Raw genomic sequence first — 20,082 nt, 5'->3', positions numbered from 1 at the left:
TCCCTGTGCTCCTGAAATCCATCAACTGGGTCTCTTGGGATGCTTCAAGAGACCTGGCTTTCTGCATAATTAATATTCACCAAGTGGTCTCTCTGTGCGCTCACAAACCTGTGATATTATATTATGCTCACTCGTGATTTATCACAAATAAAATATAAACTGTATTTCTAAACATACCCCACCAAAAACCTGAAGGCACACATTCTTAGTGTTAAGGGCGAAGGCCTTTGGGAATTCAATAGTCATCTGCTTCTGCTTCTTTGCAAAATGCACACAGTAGATGCGAAAAAGACTTGATGTCTGTTTATTGTGTATCTAATTGTAAAAAAGTAGCCCCGGTTTCCTTAAGCATTTTCCCAAGTTTATCTCCCTTTTAATTGATGCATTGTTCTTTTTAAAACCTGAATTATTTTAAACATTTTTAAAGATTTATTTATTTATGTATGTATATGGGTACTCAGTTTTCACGTGTATACCTGCATGCCAGAAGAGGGCGTCAGACCCCATTACAGATGGTTGTGAGACACCATGTGGTTGCTGAGAATTGAACTCAGGACCTCTTAACCACTGAGCCATCTCTCCAGCCTATGATGCATTATTTGTAAGCCCTGCTATAGTGCTCAGTTAGGGGTGGGGAGTCCTCGTACCATTCTGTCCCTCTTTTTGCACATTTTATCAAAATGTAAAAGAAGAAATATGATGACTGATTTTACATAAATATATATATAATTTATATATATAATTTTATATATTATATATAATGATATATGACTACACCAGGACTTTCAGAGAATGAAAAAAAGTTGCCAACCATAAGTAATTCCAGTATTCAGGAGGCTGAGGCAGGGGGATTGCTGTGACTTTAATGCCAGTCGCCAACAAAAACAAAAAAAAAAAAAAAAAAAAACAACCAAACAAATCAAAATAATGTTGACAGATGCCAGAAATCTGTATTAAAATATTCTTGCAAACTAACCAAAGTAGTTGTAATTATAGATCGAAAAGGCTGCAAACCCAGGCCCACTGAAGTTAGGCAGCGAGGATCTGCCATCCATTACTGTCTTCTATTTTTAATGATTTTATAGTTCTAAAATCTTTATATTATAAAGTCTTAGAAGCAATTAAAAATAACTAAATACAATAGATAAAATCAACCTAAAATGTTTCATTTTTGCTTTAAACATCTATTCAACTTGAGAATTTTTCAAGATACATCATTGAGTCTTGGTATTTCCTCTTTCTAAAGTTTTGCCTAGACAAACCTTAGCAGCATTATTTGGATGCCAAGAATCACCATTTACAACAAACACACCTTGGGTTTAGAATCTAATACCATGTTCTGAAATCCCCAAATGTAGAAGAAGGTTGTTTGGGGGCCTGAGTTTGGTAGGGAGAATCGTTGTGCACTTAAATCAATAGTTTATTAAAGCCAAATAAATGCTTGGCTGCACTCATCTTCAAAAGAAAGAAAAGCAAATGTGGTCGAAACTATCCTACTCCGTCAGATGACATGGACAACTAGACTTGCACTGTGTGCTGTAGTAACAGGGAGAGTGGCAGAGAGGTGCTGATGGCGGTCCCCTAAGAGCAGGGGACATCCTGGTCTCAAGATAGGCTGACATACCCTTTTCAGTTCAACAGTCAGCACTCAACACCAAGGGGGTCTGACCCCTGGGTGCCGATGGGATAGCCTGGCCTTTCCCTTCCCTGTTCTCCGCTCCGTGTTTCCATCACACACAATCTGATTGTCAAAGAAGGGCCTCTTATTTAAAATGAGAGCTGTCCGTGGTGAGGTCATTAAGCTTACTCAGAAGCCCTGCTGGCTACTGTAATGCTTGAAGAATAAAAAATCCTCCGCCTAAAATCACTGACTGGAGTATGTCACATCGTTTGATATTCACCAGACTGCCCTTAGGGCTCATATCAAGATGTAGCCACCGCTTCTCAAAGTAAACAAGACAAGAATCCCAGCCTGATGCATCTAGGATTTGCAGTAAACGCAGATAGAGCCCAGACATGGTCCTAACAGTTTTGTTTTTTTAACCAGCCTTACTCTTCAGTGACTGAGATGTGTGATGGATGGTTGGATGTGTCACTGAAGGTGCCCTTCCTTGCAGACAGATTTCCTCCCATGAGACAGCAATGCAGCTCATGACATTTGTTCACCTTAGACAGGGAATTTACAAAGAAACCTTCAGAGTGTCTCGGGCTAAAGGAAGTGTAACAATATACCCATCGATGGCTCAGGATAGTGACTGTCAACACTCTGAACACGTTGGCATGGAGCAGGGCGGGACTTCCTGGGAGCATCCTGCCTTTCAAAACCCTTGGATGGGGCTGAGTGGGACCCTGTGTTTTTCTTGTCCGTGAGAGAAGAAAGTCAAAGTGCTGAGCTGAGACCTCCTAGCTGCGATTATGACTCTCTGGGACTGGGTACCTTCTGGGCTGCGTTCGTGACAAATATGCAACCCTTGATCTGCTGTCTCCAAAAGCAAAGGTGGCCAGTAATGTCTGCCACTGTGTTCTTCCATGATGTACGATCTCCACAGGGCCACACTTCTTCCTTGGCCTAGGCTGATACAGATATTTAAAAAGTTTGCTAAGTGAATGGATACTTGTCCAAATGTCACCACCTTATTCAAACCTGGAGTAGTTTGGTCACAAAAATATTTGCATTTTTTTGAAATTCATGCTATTTCATTTTTTATTTCTTTTAATTTAAAAAATTAATTATCTTATCCAAAGCCTTTGAAATTACAAATAAAATCTTTTTTTTTTTTAAAGAAAACCCTGAAAACATGCAGGGTATATAATTTTTGATGGATAAACGTTCTCTGTGGATTTTTAAACACCAAGTAAAGCTTTTTACAATTTGACTACTGGCAACCTCCCGATGTGTACCCAGTAGGCTTTCTCCTGTGCGTGAATTAGCCATTTTATAAAATCGGGCTATCTCATTTCTCTTGCCTCCCGATGTTCCTCTTGCCAGATCTTGGTTTTTCTATGAAGCCTCATTTGTAACACGCTGTGTCCTATCAGGTTGATGTTGGTGCAACAGAGACATGTGTAGGCTAAAAATGTCAACTGTCCCTGTAGTGTCAGCTGTTGCTGCTCTAGAACAGTGGACTCTGTGGAGAAAGTGTGTGCTGAGTGATCCTGTAAAGCCTTGTTACCTGCCATCTTTGCCTAAAGCCTGCACATTCACCCACCTGCACATCTTACAGCAGATGCTAGGTTCACCAGCCAAGCTGTCTGGGCTCGAAGTCCACCTCTGCTGTTTTAGATATGTTATCTATTAGATCGGGTGATAAGAAGAGTTCTTGGCATATGCTAAACACTATGAGAGTATGAGTAATTCTTAGTATTTTCCCCAAACCTATTTTCTCAAGCATACCAATTGCTTGATGCACAGCAAGTGCCTAGTAACGGCCATTGGCCGGAACACTGCTCTAGAGCGCCACCTAGGGCTGGCACTGCAGCTGTTGTGTCTTGCAGCTGTTTGAATTCAGCAGACCCACCCTGACAGTCACTTTCTTTGTCTGTGATGGTCAGATGAAGACTCGGCTTCAGATGGCTTAGATTTTTACCTTAGCTAATGATGGCAACTTGTTGGTAGTCTAGCTGAACATGAGAAGGAATCATACTGATCTTGGGACTTTCAAGGCTTGACTATTGTATGTAGTAGGACATCGGGGAAGAATTATCCCAGAAAACAGTGAGCCCCTTGGAAGCTGGCCATTTGGAGGGCTGCCCCAAAGGCTGTAACAGGGCTTTTCTTCGGTGAGGTCAGAGCTAGATCTATGAACTGACTGTCTCTTTACTTAGACATATTATATTATTGCTTTTGTATCTGATATACCACGAGAAAAAGCAAGTGAGATGGCGTATTGAAAGGAAGGTCAATAAAGCTCATAATAATTGGGGAAAGACATAATTTCTCATTTGAAAAAATAAAACAATAAGCTAGAGCCGGGAAATAAACACATCGAGACCTCCCTGCCCCTCCTCCCTGTTTTCTGTTTGAAAGAATATTTTCTTCAGCAGACAGTCGGCGTTCTGCCCGCCTGGGTAGACGGAGGTCTGGATGGATGGGACTGACTGAAGATGGATGAGGGGGGAGGAGCAAATGGAAACTAAGTGGCAGGTGGACACTTTTCAGGCCTGATGATTCTCAGAAACCATTTACCGGGCAGCTTTAAATCACAGTCGAGAGCAAGGTAGTGCTTCAGTAACTCAGGTATCACAGGCAGGAGAGGTAAATACGCTCTGCGCAGCGTGTGTCTGCCCAACTTCAAGGATTCTTTATGCTGAGGGGTCCACAGATGAGCTCAAAGCCTTGGAGTGATATGAGACTAGTGGGTTTTCTAAAAAGGGAGTTTCCATATCTCATTAAGTTCTCAGAAGTACCCATGATGATGAAGCAGTTTAGAGACGTGATGAATTTCAAGAGAAGGGGGAAAATAAAAGGTTACTGTGGGGGGCTGAAAGGATGGCTCAGAGGTTAAGAATGCTAGTTGCTCTTCCAGAAGACCCAGGTTCAATTCCAAGCACCCAGATGTTAACTCACATCTGTTTGTAATTCCAGTTCCAGGAGAACTGGCACTCTTACCATGCATGCAGGAAATAAACAAATTTAAAAAAAAAAAAAAAAAAAAAGGTTACTGTGTAAAATCCTCTAGCAACAAAGGCAGAGGACAGAGAGAGAGACAGAGACAGACAAAGACAGAGAGACAGAGAGGGAGGCACAGAAAGAGACAGAGAGACACACAGAGAGACAGAGTTTATAACATGGCAGCAAAGAACAAGGCCCAGCCTGCCTTCAGGGCAGACGTGCAGGATAAGGCACATATATGGGAACCATATGAGGCTCAATAGCTAAAGACTTTAGAGACCACAAGATAGTGGGTTAAAGAATCAAACACTGAATCCCCAAGTCCCCATCTCCCATCTACTCTGCAGAAGATGTGTTCTTTCCCTAACTTGTACAGGAACCAGAGTAGTGGATGGAGAAAATGAAGCACTATCTTTGAGGACAAAGACCCTTGGGTTGAGAAGACACTCATGGGTATCAGTGACCCCACGGGTGCAAAGCCAGAGCTCCTGATTTTGTTTCCGAGTTTACACCATTCTAGGCAACAGGCTGGAGAGTCCGGACACATGAGCTCAGGTCTAGTGTTTGGGAATCTCCACCAAAAGGCCAGCATTTGTGGACCCTATGGCGAGGCCGAGCAACACGCAGGTGTAGGTTGAGCTTCAGATCACCTCAAATTTCAGTGTGGACATAAGAAAAGACTTCTGAGAGAACACAAAGAAAAAAACGGGCAAGTCAAAGGAGCAAAAGAAAATATCGGGAATGTTATCAATTTCAGAAAGGTCGAAAAGGGTAATACATCTGGGGGAGAAGAACAGTGTGGTATTAGAAAGGAAGTGGAAAATACTTATAATTGTAAAGCTCGTGGGAAAAAAATAGTCTATACAGGAGATAGAAGAGAAAAGATTTTTAAAAATAATTAATGGAGCCTCCCTCATAGACAACAGGAAAGAAATACTGAAGCACTGGGGAGAGGGCTCAGTGAGAAAAGGCTGCCCAAGCCTGGCCAGTTGAACTCAAGTATCCACATAGTGGAGTGGGAGAATGGACTCCTAAAAGTGACCTCCATGTTCTCTCCATGGGACATTCATCCACGTACACACATGTAAAAGTTAAATAAATAAATGTACTGAAGAAAATCAACAACAAAAGACCCAAGGAGCCACGTGCTGGAGAAACGGAGCCTGCAGATTAGATTCACAACGTAAACAGAAGGAACCAAGCACATCTTTGCGAAACTGCTAAACACTGGGAATAGGGTGGACATTCAGAAGCAAGCAAACTGACACCAGAAATATCAGGAATAAGGTGTTCTTACCAAAAGGCAGCGTTATAAGCCAGACAGTAAAGCACTGAGTCTCTTAGAACCCGGGGAGAAATTATTTCCCCCTAGAAATGTTAGGCAAACTAACAGTTGAGTGTGAAGATAGAATAAGCCCCCCTCCCAACCTCACAAAGCCTTCGAACAACTGGCTCCCTAAGAAATGGACGCCACTTTCTCATGAACACCTGCAAAATGAGGCAGACATGGAGAAAAGCCAGAGGAGGCAAGAGATAAGAGATCATCCCCTAGGGAGGGGACAAAGCAGACCTGACCACCCCCAGGACACAAATGATCACATACATGTGAGGCTTTTGATTCTCTTCAAAATTATTTAATAGATTTTACAAAATCATATAGAAATATGGAAAGGCGTGGTTGTTTCAAAGAAATATGGACTCCACGAAATGAGCATATTTAAGAAAACAGTTACAGTGTATCAGTCACCTGGGCCGTGTGTAGTTCTTACAGGGTGACCATGACAAAAGCTTTGGGCGTGGATCACATTGGAAATGGAAGGGAGGTGCAGGGACCACCCCTCACCTCTCACCCACCACCATACCACTGATGCTTCAGGGCACGCCGGGAGGGATTCTAGGAAGCCGCTCCCCTATTCCCTGCAGTAGCTGAGAACCTTAGGCACAGGACCAAGCCTCTCTGTGACTCAGTCCCCTCATTTGTAACCAAGGATAATAATAGCTATCAGCTCAAAAGACTGGTAAAAAAAATATTAAGTAAATTAAATTCTTAGAATTTCTAGCAGCATAGGAATGAGTTGTAAATATTTGGTAAATACTCAAGTGCGACTTTATTAACATTTCCATGTGTCGTATGACTGATGGCCTGTGTATTTCCCAACCCAGCCTGGCAACCAAGTCATTTTTGAGAAATAAAATCGCCAATGCAGGAATCCATCTCTCAGTTATTTCTGTGTTAAAACCACAACTAATTTTTTTAAAAAGTTATTATCGCCCTAAAATCACAAGTACCAGCCAATGCCCTGAGGTGCGTGGAGGAGAGACGTGTCAGCCGCATTCCCCTCCTACCCTCTGAGAGAGACTGTAATAAGAAACAGGACAGGAGACTTACAGTGTTGGGGGGAGGGGCGGCAAACGCTTCAGATGTCGAGGATGCACAGAACTCTCTCCCAAAGGTGTGTTTCCTCCTCCAAACTAATGAAAGGACCAGCTGGAGCTGGAGAATGGGCTTCGTTTTCCTGCCCATAATGATACCCAACTGCTTCCAGGAGGAATTACACCCTAGCTGCGAGTTCACACAGTTACCAGGATCCGAAACAAAGGCTTCCAAACAGTATACACTCCCCTGGATTCTCAGCCCTGGGTTGTCTAACCCTCAGTTTCTAGGACTGTATGCATCTGAATCTGTTCGTCAGCCCAATACGCATTAAGGGGTTTATAAGATAGATGATTCTAGAACATGGTCGCACAGCGATGTGAGTCTCTAGTCCTCCACTTACTATAAAGCAAGGTTTTGTTCTGTTTGCTGACCCTCATTTGAGTAGTAGCTGGGGACTGGAGCTTTTCCGTTTTGAAAGTCCCTTCATACCTTTCTACTTCTAAATGAAATGCTTAGCATCCTGTGTGCAACATCAAAACTCACTCAGGGCCTTTTCCTCTCTAAAAAGGGGATGAAACAGGCTGAACTTGGTCCTGATGGAACAGCAAGCGAATCCCTCATGGTGGGGACCTTAGGCTGAGCAACTGACCACTCAACACTGTCATCCAAGAGGGTGACAGCTGGTCATTTCCTTAAGTGATGTGGGCATGAAACCAGCCGGTTGTGGCTCAGCCTTCCTGCCCCTGGCACTGACTTGCCGTTGTCCCCTTCTTCCCAGACCGCTGGGTTTCAAGAGATTCTGACCGAGGTGGAAATTTTAGCGGTGATTGTGGGATGCCTGTGTCATGACCTCGACCACAGGGGAACCAACAATGCCTTCCAAGCTAAGTAAGTGTTCTAATTGTTGTGATTTTAATGCATTTGCCTTTCTGTTTGGAGCCAAAGGTGACGGGTGCTAAAGAGTAAAGCATTAATTTCTAGCATCGGAGGCCAAGGCCAAGCAGACTTGGGCATGCGTGTCATGGGGCCCATCCATCTTTATAATTCCCCGTTCTTCTTTTAATTGCAAATTTGCCCTCGGTGTCATGCTTGTTGATTTGGTCTGTCTTTGCTGACCTCAGTCAGAGGAGCACAGTTGAGGTTTTCAAAGGCCTATTCTTTCCCTCTTAGCCCGTTTGCCTCCATCCCATGACAAGCTGCTTGAACCTGTTACTCTCAAACCCGGTTTTGAGATGATTAGAATAAACACGGGCTCAGAAAGATTAATGAAGCAAAGATTGCTTTGCTCTACCCAGTCCTGGTCCCGTGAAAAGATGGATCCAGACAAAGGAATCACATAAACATGGGGATGGGTAATCGACTATTTGCCCTGCCCACGAGTCACCTGGATAGCCCAGTCTGTCTGGTCAAGAAAGCAAGGGCCTGAGGACTTAGGCATGTTAGAAATACAGTTCAATCCCGGGGCTCTTGTATGACTGTCTGCTAAGATGCCCAGGGACTGTGGAGAGGTGTTTCAGGTGGGAAGGGATCAGTAAGAAAATCTTCTATAAAGAGGTGAGATCAGCTTTCAGATAACAGATTTCAAAGTTCTCAAAGAAGGTAGATCTCCACTAACTGAAATCCCAACAACCCACTGTGATTCAGTGAATTGCTTTCAGTTGGTCATTCCTTTTATTCCCCTAAACACCTCCTGAGTCAGGTGTTGATGTCTTGGGCCCTTGTGTTTGGCGTGGTCTAGCAAACTGTCTTAATTAAGAGTCTTCTTCATCCTTCATCCTAGAACCCACCACTGCCAGCTACCCTCCCCACTCAATACTCAGTATCCGACAGTTCTTCAACCATCATAAACCTCCCTGACATCCAGCCTGCAAAAACCCAGCCTGAGTTCAGTCTGACAATTCAATTTCTTGCTGCCCTGCCTGAACTTGTCAAAGCCGGGGGAGAAAATATCAGTTGTACCTGCTTGAGACACAACAGTTATACATCTCAGCCCAGCCACATGCTCAGGACTTCACGCCAATCTTCCTGCAGACTCCACCAGCTCAGCCTGCATTGCTCTTAGCAGTTTTGTGCCCATGGTGTTCTCCTGGCCTAAGCTCCACTGCCTCCTCACCCCACTCCACAGATCACCTTGCCTCCTACTTCACTGTGAAAATTGAGGCCATCAATTGAGAAGTCTCTCCCCAGCCGCCCACACTTATTCATTCCCTCTTGTCCATCCTTCCCTCTTTCCCTCCTATCTCAGCGAAAATGCTGTCTTCCCCATCTCTGGAGCTGATCCCTCCAGCCCTGCTCTGGACCTTTCCTGCCTTTCTCCTCTGGGGCCCTTCACCAGCAAACTCCCTCCTCTTTCCTGTAACTATGCCTCCCTGTCTACGGGTGCTCTGCATCTAATTAACATGAACAGTTCTGCCTGTCTTGAAATATACACCACACACACACACACACACACACACACACACACACACGTGCACACATGCACGCATCCTTTTTAGTAACTGTTGTCTTTCCTTCTTTCCTTCCTAGCCAAGCCTCTTGGGAAAATGCCTGTGCTCTCTTGTCTTTGCCTCCTCTAACACCTTCCTTTGCACAGGGCTTTAGACCCCATCTCACGAGCAGAGGTGCCCTTGGTGCCCCCGTTTCCAAAGCTGCTGAACCCTTTCTTACGCCCTCTGTTGTTGGCTGGGCTTGCGTGGGTTATGTTTTCTTACTGCCTCCTTCCTAAAATTCTCAATTTATCTGCCTATGTAGCCTTCCTCTACAGTTTGCCTCCAGGACTCCCGTGTCCCCCTTGCTCCCCTGCTGTCCTGGTGCAGGGCATCCACCTACCCACTCCGGAGCCCTTGCTGCATTGCTCAGAGCTGTAATTTACATGTGCTTACCTTCAGATGCCTCTCCCAACTGTGGGAGGAGCCTCCTACTCGAGGACCCCAGACCCTCGAATTCTGAGTCTTCCCCTTCCTCCATGTGTCCCTCTTTCTCTCAGTCTCTAGCTCAGGGAACGTGCTTGGGTCTCTTCGGATGCTGCAGCAGAAAGCCTATCTCTCCCTCATGCCTTCTTGGTTCTCTGGAAAAAATATTCTCTTCTCATGCACAAAAGTGTTCGCATCATACTCCTGCTTCTTCCTCCAGCCTCCTGCAAATTTTAGCCATTCGTATTCCTTAGTTTAGCCTCTAAAGCTCCTTTAAACCAGACCCCTGCTCATCTTGCTGGCTTAGCACTGATTTACCCTGAAGGGTCGTGCTCGGAGTCCGGCTCCGCCAGCTCCTGTCTTTCTAGTGCCCTCTGCTCCTCTCCCAAGGCTTCTCGGAACACATCACTTCCAGAGGGCTACCTGATGCACCCTCCCCTTGGCATTGTGCCTTCACAGTGTCCCGGCGATGTCTTTTCAAAAGCATGCACCCTGCTCCATTTCAGATGTGCCCATCTTCTTTAAGACCTGTAACCCAGGAGTACCAGGAATGTAATAAACGCACGGGAAATGTTTGCCGAATGAGTGTATGTATTTTAACATACCTTCGCAATAGAGTTTTCTTGATTTTTAAATGAATGTGGCCTTTTATGGATGCAGATGATGAAACAGCCTTTCAATGCATAGGTTTGATGCTGTAGCAAAGACTTAAAGCTGTTCATGTGTACACTATGTGCACCTTTGGGCAGTTTCTTACACAGAGTTTGTTTGAATTTCCTTATTTTTTTTCTTCAAAAATTCCTCTTTTCCAAGCCAACAATATTCTGTTAGTGAATCTCCCTCTAAGACCCTCTTCCCAGCCAGCTGTCTTGTTACCATGGATACAAAAAGAAGAGCTAACCCATTAGAAATGTGTCTGCACACCAAGAATAAAGTCCCCGTGTGTTCTTTTGAAGAGTGGCACGCTCAAAGGCACAGCATCCCTGACTACCGCTGACCCTTGCGGTGAGTCGGTGCCTCTCGCTGAACGGGGAACTTCTTCAACATTCACCACTCAGCGGATTAGACCAAGACCTATTAAAAGCTGGACCAGCATTGCTGGTCATGCATCAGTTCCCCGTGGCTCCCTGCCGACCTGGGGGTGCCGTCGGGAGAAGTGATGGTGACTATATACCAGGGGGATGAGAGAAGTAGGAAGGCCATCTTTAGAAAGGAGCTGGGGGGGGGGATGAAGATAATGGTGGGAGGGAAGCCAAAAGGAGGCGAGGAAATGTAGAGACTCCAACCCTGCCCCTCCTCCATTGCTTTCCCTACTTTGGGGGGTGCTCAGCCATTCTTCTGACTGAGTCAGGGTCCTGTGTCACTTAGGCCTTTTCCTGACAAAGCATTGTTCTTCATTTTTTGTCTCTTGCAAATACCAGTCTCCAAGACAAGGAAAATGGCAATCTGACTGTTAACTCTGCTGAGCCCTCACCCACACTCCTGCAGACAGTTCTGACTCCATTTTGCATCTTGTCCAAACTCTTCCACCAGTGTGGTGGTGTGGCAGTTGGATCTGGGCTCTCCTGTCCCAAAGGCCACCCTTTAACCTTCACATCCATGTTTCCTTTGACTTGGTGACATCCCTCTTGGGTTATTGATACTGAGCTTTCCATTCGTGGGACCATCTTGCCAGATAAACTTTAGAAAACTAAAATATATCCTGACATCCAGCAACTCAAAATGTAGGCCTGGAATAACTATGGAACTGTTCAACCTTTCATATCTTTTCAATCCCGTGATCTTGCAAAAAAAAAAAAAAAATAGCAATGAATGCCCTGGTGCCTTGGGTCAGTTGTCCAGGGCTAAGCAGCATTCACAGATATTATGTAGATAATGTCATTGTCACCAGGTTTTTTCTTATCCTTCAGTCCCACTGTTAACCCCACAAGCACTCAGATGGCACAGGACATGTCCTCAAAGTTATTACCTTGCACCCTATTTCCAGCTTGTAGCTGTCCATAGACCCTGCTACTACCCAATGAAGTTAAGCTTCGATTTTCAACCCTTATTGCCAGTGTGACCCCAATACTATTGACAGGGAAGGTCAGAAGAGGCTTTGACACAGCTGTTTAGTGGTTAGAATAAGAGTTCTTCAGTGAGGGTAGCACTGTTTAAAATCCATAGGAAGAAATCTTGTGCTAGGCATTCTGAGAGAAGCGGGAGAGGCATCAGACAGACCCTTCTCTTCAGCCTTTCATAGCCTAATCCCAACCTTCCAGCAGTAGAACCTAAATGTCACAGCTATTATGTGGCAAAGCAAAGGCCTTTTTGTCATCTGTAAGACTATTTAAACACACACACACACACACATACACACACACACACACAGGAGACTTTTAGCAAGGGACAAATTACTATATAAAATGCAAAATGCCTCTACAATAATAAAAAAAAAGGTATGGCTTTAGTTAGAGCACAATGTGATTTATACGCTTAGCCTTTCTGATAAGTGAATCTTTGCATTTTCATATTTTATCCTTAATTTTTAAGTATCGGAGAGCGTGCCGTGAATGATCAATAGGTAGCAAGGCCACCAATCCCACAGTGCCCTGAAATTGCTCATCTCTCTTTTCTCCAGGGACAGCGATGCCCACTCATCCCCGTCTCTATTACAGCTGCCCCTGATGATTAAATATCAGCACGGCCCAGCTTTGTAGTCTATGCTCCTAGGAGATCCCTCCTATTCATTTCTAGCATAATCTCTTACACTCATTTCTTGGGAATGAAAACCCATCTTGTCGCTTTCGGCCAGGTCCCAGAAGTGAAATACTGGGGCACATTAATCTGCCCTGACAACCTAATCCCACTCCTCACCTCCTCCCAGCCATTCCCAGCCTCCTAATTACCTTTCATCGTTTGCCTTTTTAAAGCTTCCTCTAAGCCAACGGCTGCACACGGCCATTAGCTTTTTCTCCTCCAAGAATGTGCATCTCGAGGATGTGTGGAAGCTGCACTTTGGTATACAGGGACTTTGAGTGTCTGCACCAAGCAATGAATGCCTGCAGAAACAGAATTGACCCTTTTACACTTTGACGTGTTTCCCTTCTGTGTGCAGACAGTCTGAACGTGAGAGCTTCCAGTGTCTGGACTGATCCAAGCAATAATGCCCACCAGGAATATTCACATATAAAGTACCATGTTTTCCTTCTCCTTCTTCCCCCCTTCACCGTGTGTACATACATGTGCATATACATGTATACGATCATCTTTCCGAAGCTATGGGGTATGAGCCCAAAGCCAGTCATATGATGGATACATTTACTATAGACAATCGAAACGAGATGCAGCGTTAAAGTCAGTCTTCTCTTATGGCAGGAGGTGGGAGTGTATGCTTATCCAGTGTTTTACGTGACAGACACAAGCTGTGTAGTAAGAGCATTATGATCAGTTAGGACTCACAAGACTGCACGTCACACCCCCTCCCTGTAGAACCACAGTGCATGTCTTTTACTTGTTGATGCCACTGGGGGAATCCTACAGTGAGCTTGAACCTTTAAAGCCAGCATTTCTCTAAGTTATTTGACACCAGAACCCTTTAAACCTCAGCCCGTCATATCTCTTGTCATTTTGAAGAATGGTCTATAGAATGCGCATTGACAAAACCCTGACAGGTTCATCTTCTGCCATCATGTTTATTTTCCGTTTTATTTAAACTGGCATTTGCTGTCAGTGGTCCTAGGGCATCCACAGTGTGTGCAGACCTAAGAACATGGCAAACAGAGTTCCTGATGGGCCTTGGCCAGGAAAGAAAGCACCGAGAGGCTTCGAAGTCTTAGAAATGCTGGTAGGAACTGCACACAATAGTACAAGTCAGGAGTCCATGTGAAATGAAAGCATTGGTTCAATGGCTTTACTGAACTTAGTGTCAGCTCCATTCTCTGAATACTAAGATGGCTTCTCGCCTATAAGAAACTGAGTGTTTTAGTGCAGGACTGATCGGAGAAAGAATTCTACATAAATCTAGGAGACTGTGAGCTTCCTGAAGGTAGGATCCAAGAATTGCACATCTGTATTTCACATTTCCGGGACCTGACAATAACAGGGGTCATTGGTGCTTGCTGGCTACATTGATGGCAGGTGCATACGTGTATCCATGTGTGCACAGATGGTTGGATGACTTCCAGTGTCTTCCTGCACTGAAACCACATTAGTGTGGCTCAGTTTCAGAATCTGCATTATCTCTGGGCTGACTGAGAGCTGGAATGTAGAAAGGAAAAATACAGAGTCTAGTAATAAGACCCTGACCATCCCACTGGAGCCCAGCTGTTCTGAAACCACAGGGACAAGGGGAGGAAAGGCAGAGCAAAGCAAGCCTCAGATGCCCAGGATAACGTGTCCCAATGTCCCTTTATCCATCCTGAACAAAGAAAAGAGTGGCTTGTGAACATCTCTCTACCTTTAATTTTTATGGGGTCTGCCAAGCCAACAAGAATAAAAAAGAGGTAAGATGCTCATCTTCCCAGCAACACTGAGCAAAGAATACCAGAACAAGCCGGCTGACAGACAGGAATGAGGAGGGTGGGATTGGAGTCTGTGGTTAACAGGTATGCTGGTAGAATTCTGAACTGTGTTTTGAAAGCCCCTTTCATTGGTGGCCAACAGCTTATTAAAATAGTGCAAGTGTCAGAAGTGTGTTATATTTCTCATTCTCCCACTGTGGTGTGAAGCTTACAAATTAGATTCAACCCTGTGTGATCTTACAAGAGCTATGTCACTTCTTAAGCCTCTGTTTCTTTGGAGTAAAGTGAGAAGATAATTCCTATTTCGTAGTTGTCACCAAGACTCAATCGAGTTATGCATTAAATAGTCAATGTGATTCCCCAGGACGTGCTGGGCACTTACGAATTATGGCTCTTATTGGTAATAATATGATCATTATAAGACACATACATCACTGGCAGCCTCCTGATTCAACCATACTCTCTGCAATGCACCGTGAGCAAGTAATTTTTAAGCACCTACCCCATGCCAGGCACACAGAAGCTTAGCGTCTGAGTCGGCCATGCTGTGTGCATTTGTCATGGACATACCTTCTATGTAAGACAAATGACAGCTGACCTTAAATGTTAACCCAACCAAAAGATTAGCCTGAACTTTGTCCACTTCTTAGATGATGTAGTAAACTTGGGCAAGACTTCAGAAGATAACAGTCACCTGACTAAAGTCTGGTCCCCTGTGTCATCAAACTTCTTGATCTCAAGTTTTCCTCAGCCTAACCTTGCTGCTTCTCTTAGTGTGCAATAGCTCTGGGTCTCTCTAAGGATCATATGTCCTCTAGCCCTGAAACTGATGGTGGCCTTGGGTCTCCTCACACTAGAGCAAAAGGCAGCTTGTGGTGGAAATCATTCTTGTGTATATGTACAGCCTTTCCTTCTCTCACCAGCAGGGCAGGCTATGAGCTGTCAATCTCCAGCCTCTGCAAGTTAAAGCCAAACTGTCCTTTCAAGACTGCAAACTTCCTGTAACAGGCCAGCAAAGACTACCAGGACCTAAATGTATCCTCAGCTGAGTCCTAGAATGGCTATTTGATTCCCAGAGTCTCTCTAGACCAAATCCTAATCTAAAGAAACATTTGGAGATGTTGGAACATTCTAAAATGCTTTACTGAGCTGGCATTGTTGAGGGATAGAGTGTTCTACATACACAAAATGTACAGCTAATACAGTAACCCCCTTAGGTATGGTGAACTTTTTGTTCATTTAAAATGGAAACATCTGTGCGTTTTTTTAATTATATATGAATAATGAACACAGACTCCTATCTACTCCCTACCTAGCACTGTGACAGGCACTTTCAAGAATCTTATTGTAGCCTCATAAACAACAGATGAGGCAGACAGTGATGGTGTCATTTTAGAGACAAAGAAACTGAGCCTCCAGGTCCAGTAACCACTCGCTGAAGGAAGAGCTGTGACTTCCAGTCCAAGGAGTTTTCTCGTCTACACTGAGATCTGAGAGTGGGTGAGGAAACTTCAGCAGAGGGTTGTTAAATGTATGTAGAGTAAATATTGAAGACTCCGCAGAATATCCTTCAAGTCTTTCCCAGTGTAGAGTGAAGCACATGTGACAGAAAGTTTCCATGTGAACCCAGAAGATCTATAAGGCTTAGTTCATGAAGCCTACATGGATCAAGAAGCAAAAGTTATAACACACATATATGCATACACATACATATACACCCATATATATGTGTGTGTGTATGTATATATATATACAAATACACACACATATATTCATACACACATGCACATACACATATATACATATACATCCACACACATATATGCATACACATACACACATATATAAGTGTATATGTGTGTATGTATATATATATATATGCAAATACACACACATATATATATATACTCATACACACACATGCACATACATATGCACACACACACATACAAACATACATATAAACATACACACATACACACTCAGAGCACTTAGGATCTATACTGTTGCTACGTGGTTTACACTTGCTCATTTGCTCATGATCACATATTATTTCTCACTGCTCTGTAAATTCATCAAATTCAAGGACTGTCCCTTGTTAATTGTATATCACCCATAGCATCCGTCTGAACACAAAGAAAGTTCTTGCAAAGTTTGCCTACGAGCTGAATGAAGTCCACAAGCAGTTAACGGCAATGCGTTTGCCCATGCTCCACCACCAAAAGCAGAGTGGTCCAAAGAGCTGGTATGGGAAATGCTAACGTGAAGGCTCTCACCGACTTAGCCTTCTGTTCTCTTTCAGGAGTGACTCTGCACTGGCCCAGCTCTACGGGACCTCAGCGACCTTAGAGCATCACCATTTTAACCATGCGGTGATGATCCTTCAGAGTGAGGTGCGACCTGCCCCGCTTCTCCCCTCCACAGGTCAACCAAGTGATCCCCACTCTCTCTGTTAAACTCGGGTTCCAGTGCCCTTTGTGAGCCTATCACACACCAAAGACCTTGTTCCAGGCCTTCCTGAGCTGATTCACTTGGCCTCACTGGAGATTATGCAGAGTCACTCACAGGGTAACAGGCAGAGACTGCTTATTAACGGGGCATCATTTTGTCTCTGTTAGGAGTCAAGGTTTGATAGTGAAGTTGAGAAACAATGAAAGAACAGTTTTAGTAGGACTGCATTTGAAATTGAGATATAGCTAGTAATCCCAAGGCCAGGGCTAAAACCAAGTGTACTGCCTGGCTTTCTGCGGCAACTCGGGATTTAGGCGTTGGAGTGCTGGCTTCTCTCTGCAGAGAGAAGAAACTGATTCTGGCTGCAGCAACTGAACTTTGAACTTGCCAGTAAGAATCTGTTTAATTTTCTGAAGGCAGACAGATTTGTTTTAAGGCCAGGAAGGGATCATCTGTCCCCTGTTATTTGCCAGTTCTCTAGCTACACCATTAATTATTATTATTATCACCATTAAGGCCCTGTTGCACTGTACTGGAATCATTAAATATGGAGGGTTTTTTCTTGACTCTAGACTATCTTGAGAAAACATGTCTTTTGTAATATAACCACAGCCTTCAACCTCATGATGGAGACCCACCACTCCAGAGCCTGACCTTGGCATAGGGCAGGGCAACCTGCCAGAGGGGCTGAGTTTTCATCTAAGAATGAAGCTCCTAGGTAAGGATGGAGCCAGCTTCCTGTTGGCTATGGCTCTGGAATAGAAAAGCCGCATGTCAGCTGAGAACTGCAGGAGGCAGAGTCAGTGGGGGCTTTGGCTTGCTTGTCTTTTCTGGCAAGTGTGGTGAGTCCCTACCTCTGGCCCCAGAAAGCCCCACCTTTGTAACCTCGGATCACAAGCAGCCCAGCTCCCCTAGGTTTGAGTCATCTAAACATGACACATTGGTCCACCTCCACTTGGCTTCTTCCGAGTGATAATGACCAGCCAAATTGTAAAGAGGCTCCAAAGCCCTGGGCCCCCGGTCCACTCCGTCCTGTCATCAGGACAGCAGATGTCACCACCGTCCCAGAGTACACAGAGGTGCAGACAGAGAGCTTGGGGGCCTTTGCTGCAGACTCTTCATTCTCCGCACCTGGTGTCCTAGTCAGGGTTTCTATTCCTGCATAAACATCACGACCAAGAAGCAAGTTGGGGAGGAACGGGTTTATTCAGCTTACACTTCCACATTGCTGTTCATCACCAAAGGAAGTCAGGACTGGAACTCAAGCAGGTCAGGAAGCAGGAGCTGATGCAGAGGCCATGGAGGGATGTTACTTACTGGCTTGCTTCCCATGGCTTGCTCAGCCTGCTATCTTATACAACCCAGGTCTACCTGCCTAGGGATGGCACCGCCCACAATGGGCTGGGCCCTCCCCCCTTGATCACTAATTGAGAAAATGCCTTACAGCTGGATCTCATGGAGGTTGACACGGAACCAGCCCAGCACACCTGGGTTTCCACCCACACCCCACTCTGAAAGGGGTAGTAAGAGACTCATTTCCATTTAGGGACCAAGCCACAAGTTGTTGTTCAAGGCCAATTTGTATGTTCAGTCATGCACCGATACAAATTATACAAACTGACACAAACCTTGTATCAGCTTCCTGCTCCCGAAGAGCAGTATTGTTTACCATGTCCTTTTAAAGCCATAAAAGCCTGTCACAAAATAACCAGGACCTTCAAGTGCAGGTGGGTTCTCTTGTCCAAAAGCAAACTTCCACTCTGACTTGCTTCTAAGGTTATTTCACATCCACTGGGGCAACTCTGGATCTGTTGCTGAATCCAGACAACCATCTCACCCCAATTCTTTAAATTACATTTTCCCCCCAGGCTCCAGAATGCTGGGCTGTAACTGCTCTATGAGGCCAGGCTCAGACGAAATAGAAGAAACCTGGGCAAAATCATGCTCTAGCTCCCCTTGAATTCTTTGTCCTCTGAATCACTGAATAAGGCCTTGGAGAGTACACTTGAAAACTACTGTTAATATTGGAGCTGGTTCCAAGTAGAACCAAAATCCTACAGTGAAGGAGGGGAGGGTTCACCGGATGAGATAAATTTGCTCAGCTAAGCAGGCTATCACCTGGTGCTTGATTAAAACGAAATTGCTAATTGATAGTCTGGATAAATTAATTTACCTCTCATGGAGAATAGTTTATCCTTAAGGAACCGCTTGCTCCTTTCCTTCCGTACCATTTTCTGGCTCTCAGTCCTAGGTTGAAATTGGTCCGGTTCCCAGGCCACATATTCTTATGAGTTCATATTTCATGCTAAGAAAAGCAGATGAAAGAAGCCCGGCTTGGCAAGTACCTGAAGTCAATGGCAGTCAGGATGCTGAGGGGTTCCCCGAGTCACTAACAGCAAGTGGTTGCCAAGCAACTCGGCTTCTGGAGAGAACAAGAGTGCTTTGTGGTACCATGGTGATGACGCTGTACTGGAGTCTTCGGTAAAAGTCACCAGTAGATCCCCATTGCACCCCGACAATGGCTTCCTCGGCCTAGTTGTTTAGCAGGTACCCAGTGCTGTGAGTTTAATTCAGCACACACTTCATCAAATCACCCTTTCAGTTCAGTGCAGGGCTCCTCACGTCTTCAGGGAAGGTAGATCTTTGAGCGGCATCTCTTGTGTACTGAAAGTTGTTTAACTACAGCTCTCCCATTACAGGTACTAATGGTCAGTAATGGCCTGGCCAGTCATATCTATCCAAAATGTCTCTATTTGCTCCCAAAGCTACTGGTGTCTAAATTGTCCCCCTAAGAAGCTGTAGTCTAATGGCATCTCTCTCCCTCAATGGCATTTGTCACCACAGCAAGGGTTTCTAGAATGACATTGAAGTCTTTACTAGTAGAAGGTAGTATTTGTTTCTGGAACAGAAAAATTCTCAAGTGTTCAGCCCACTTTTTTGCTATGTACTTCCAGATCTGTTATAACACACGTTCATGTGTTTTCAGAGTTCCCTTCCACACCAAACATTGTAAAGTGCTCCTTGGTGGTCCTCCCATGAAGCAACTCACTCTCTGGCTCTGCGGTTTGCCAAGACATCAACTTTTGTTAAGCTATAGGCTGGAGTGAAGGCCCGCAGTTAGAAACAGTGTTAGCTACTCTTCCAGAGGAGATGAGTTCAGTTTCCAGCACCCAAGTCATATACCTTACAACCGCCTGTAACTCCAGCTCCAGAGGGTCTTATTTCTCT

General features: G+C 44.6%; 1 protein-coding gene across 1 annotated transcript in view; it reads left to right on the top strand.

Annotated features, from left to right (window-relative positions):
- The window catches only part of PDE11A (phosphodiesterase 11A), a gene marked incomplete at both ends in the record, with an annotated part of 323,910 nt that overhangs the window by 253,145 nt on the left and 50,683 nt on the right, over nt 1-20,082 (top strand). The window contains 2 exons of the mRNA XM_080927937.1: nt 7,768-7,877; nt 16,706-16,796. Of these exons, the coding sequence (XP_080784063.1) occupies nt 7,768-7,877; nt 16,706-16,796 (201 nt within the window). The remainder of the gene's footprint in view (nt 1-7,767; nt 7,878-16,705; nt 16,797-20,082) is intronic.

This window comes from Micromys minutus, assembly GCF_963924665.1.
Source record: "Micromys minutus genome assembly, chromosome: 13".
In the NCBI taxonomy this organism is placed as follows: domain Eukaryota; kingdom Metazoa; phylum Chordata; class Mammalia; order Rodentia; family Muridae; genus Micromys; species Micromys minutus.
This window is presented reverse-complemented; position numbering and strand designations above follow the sequence as displayed.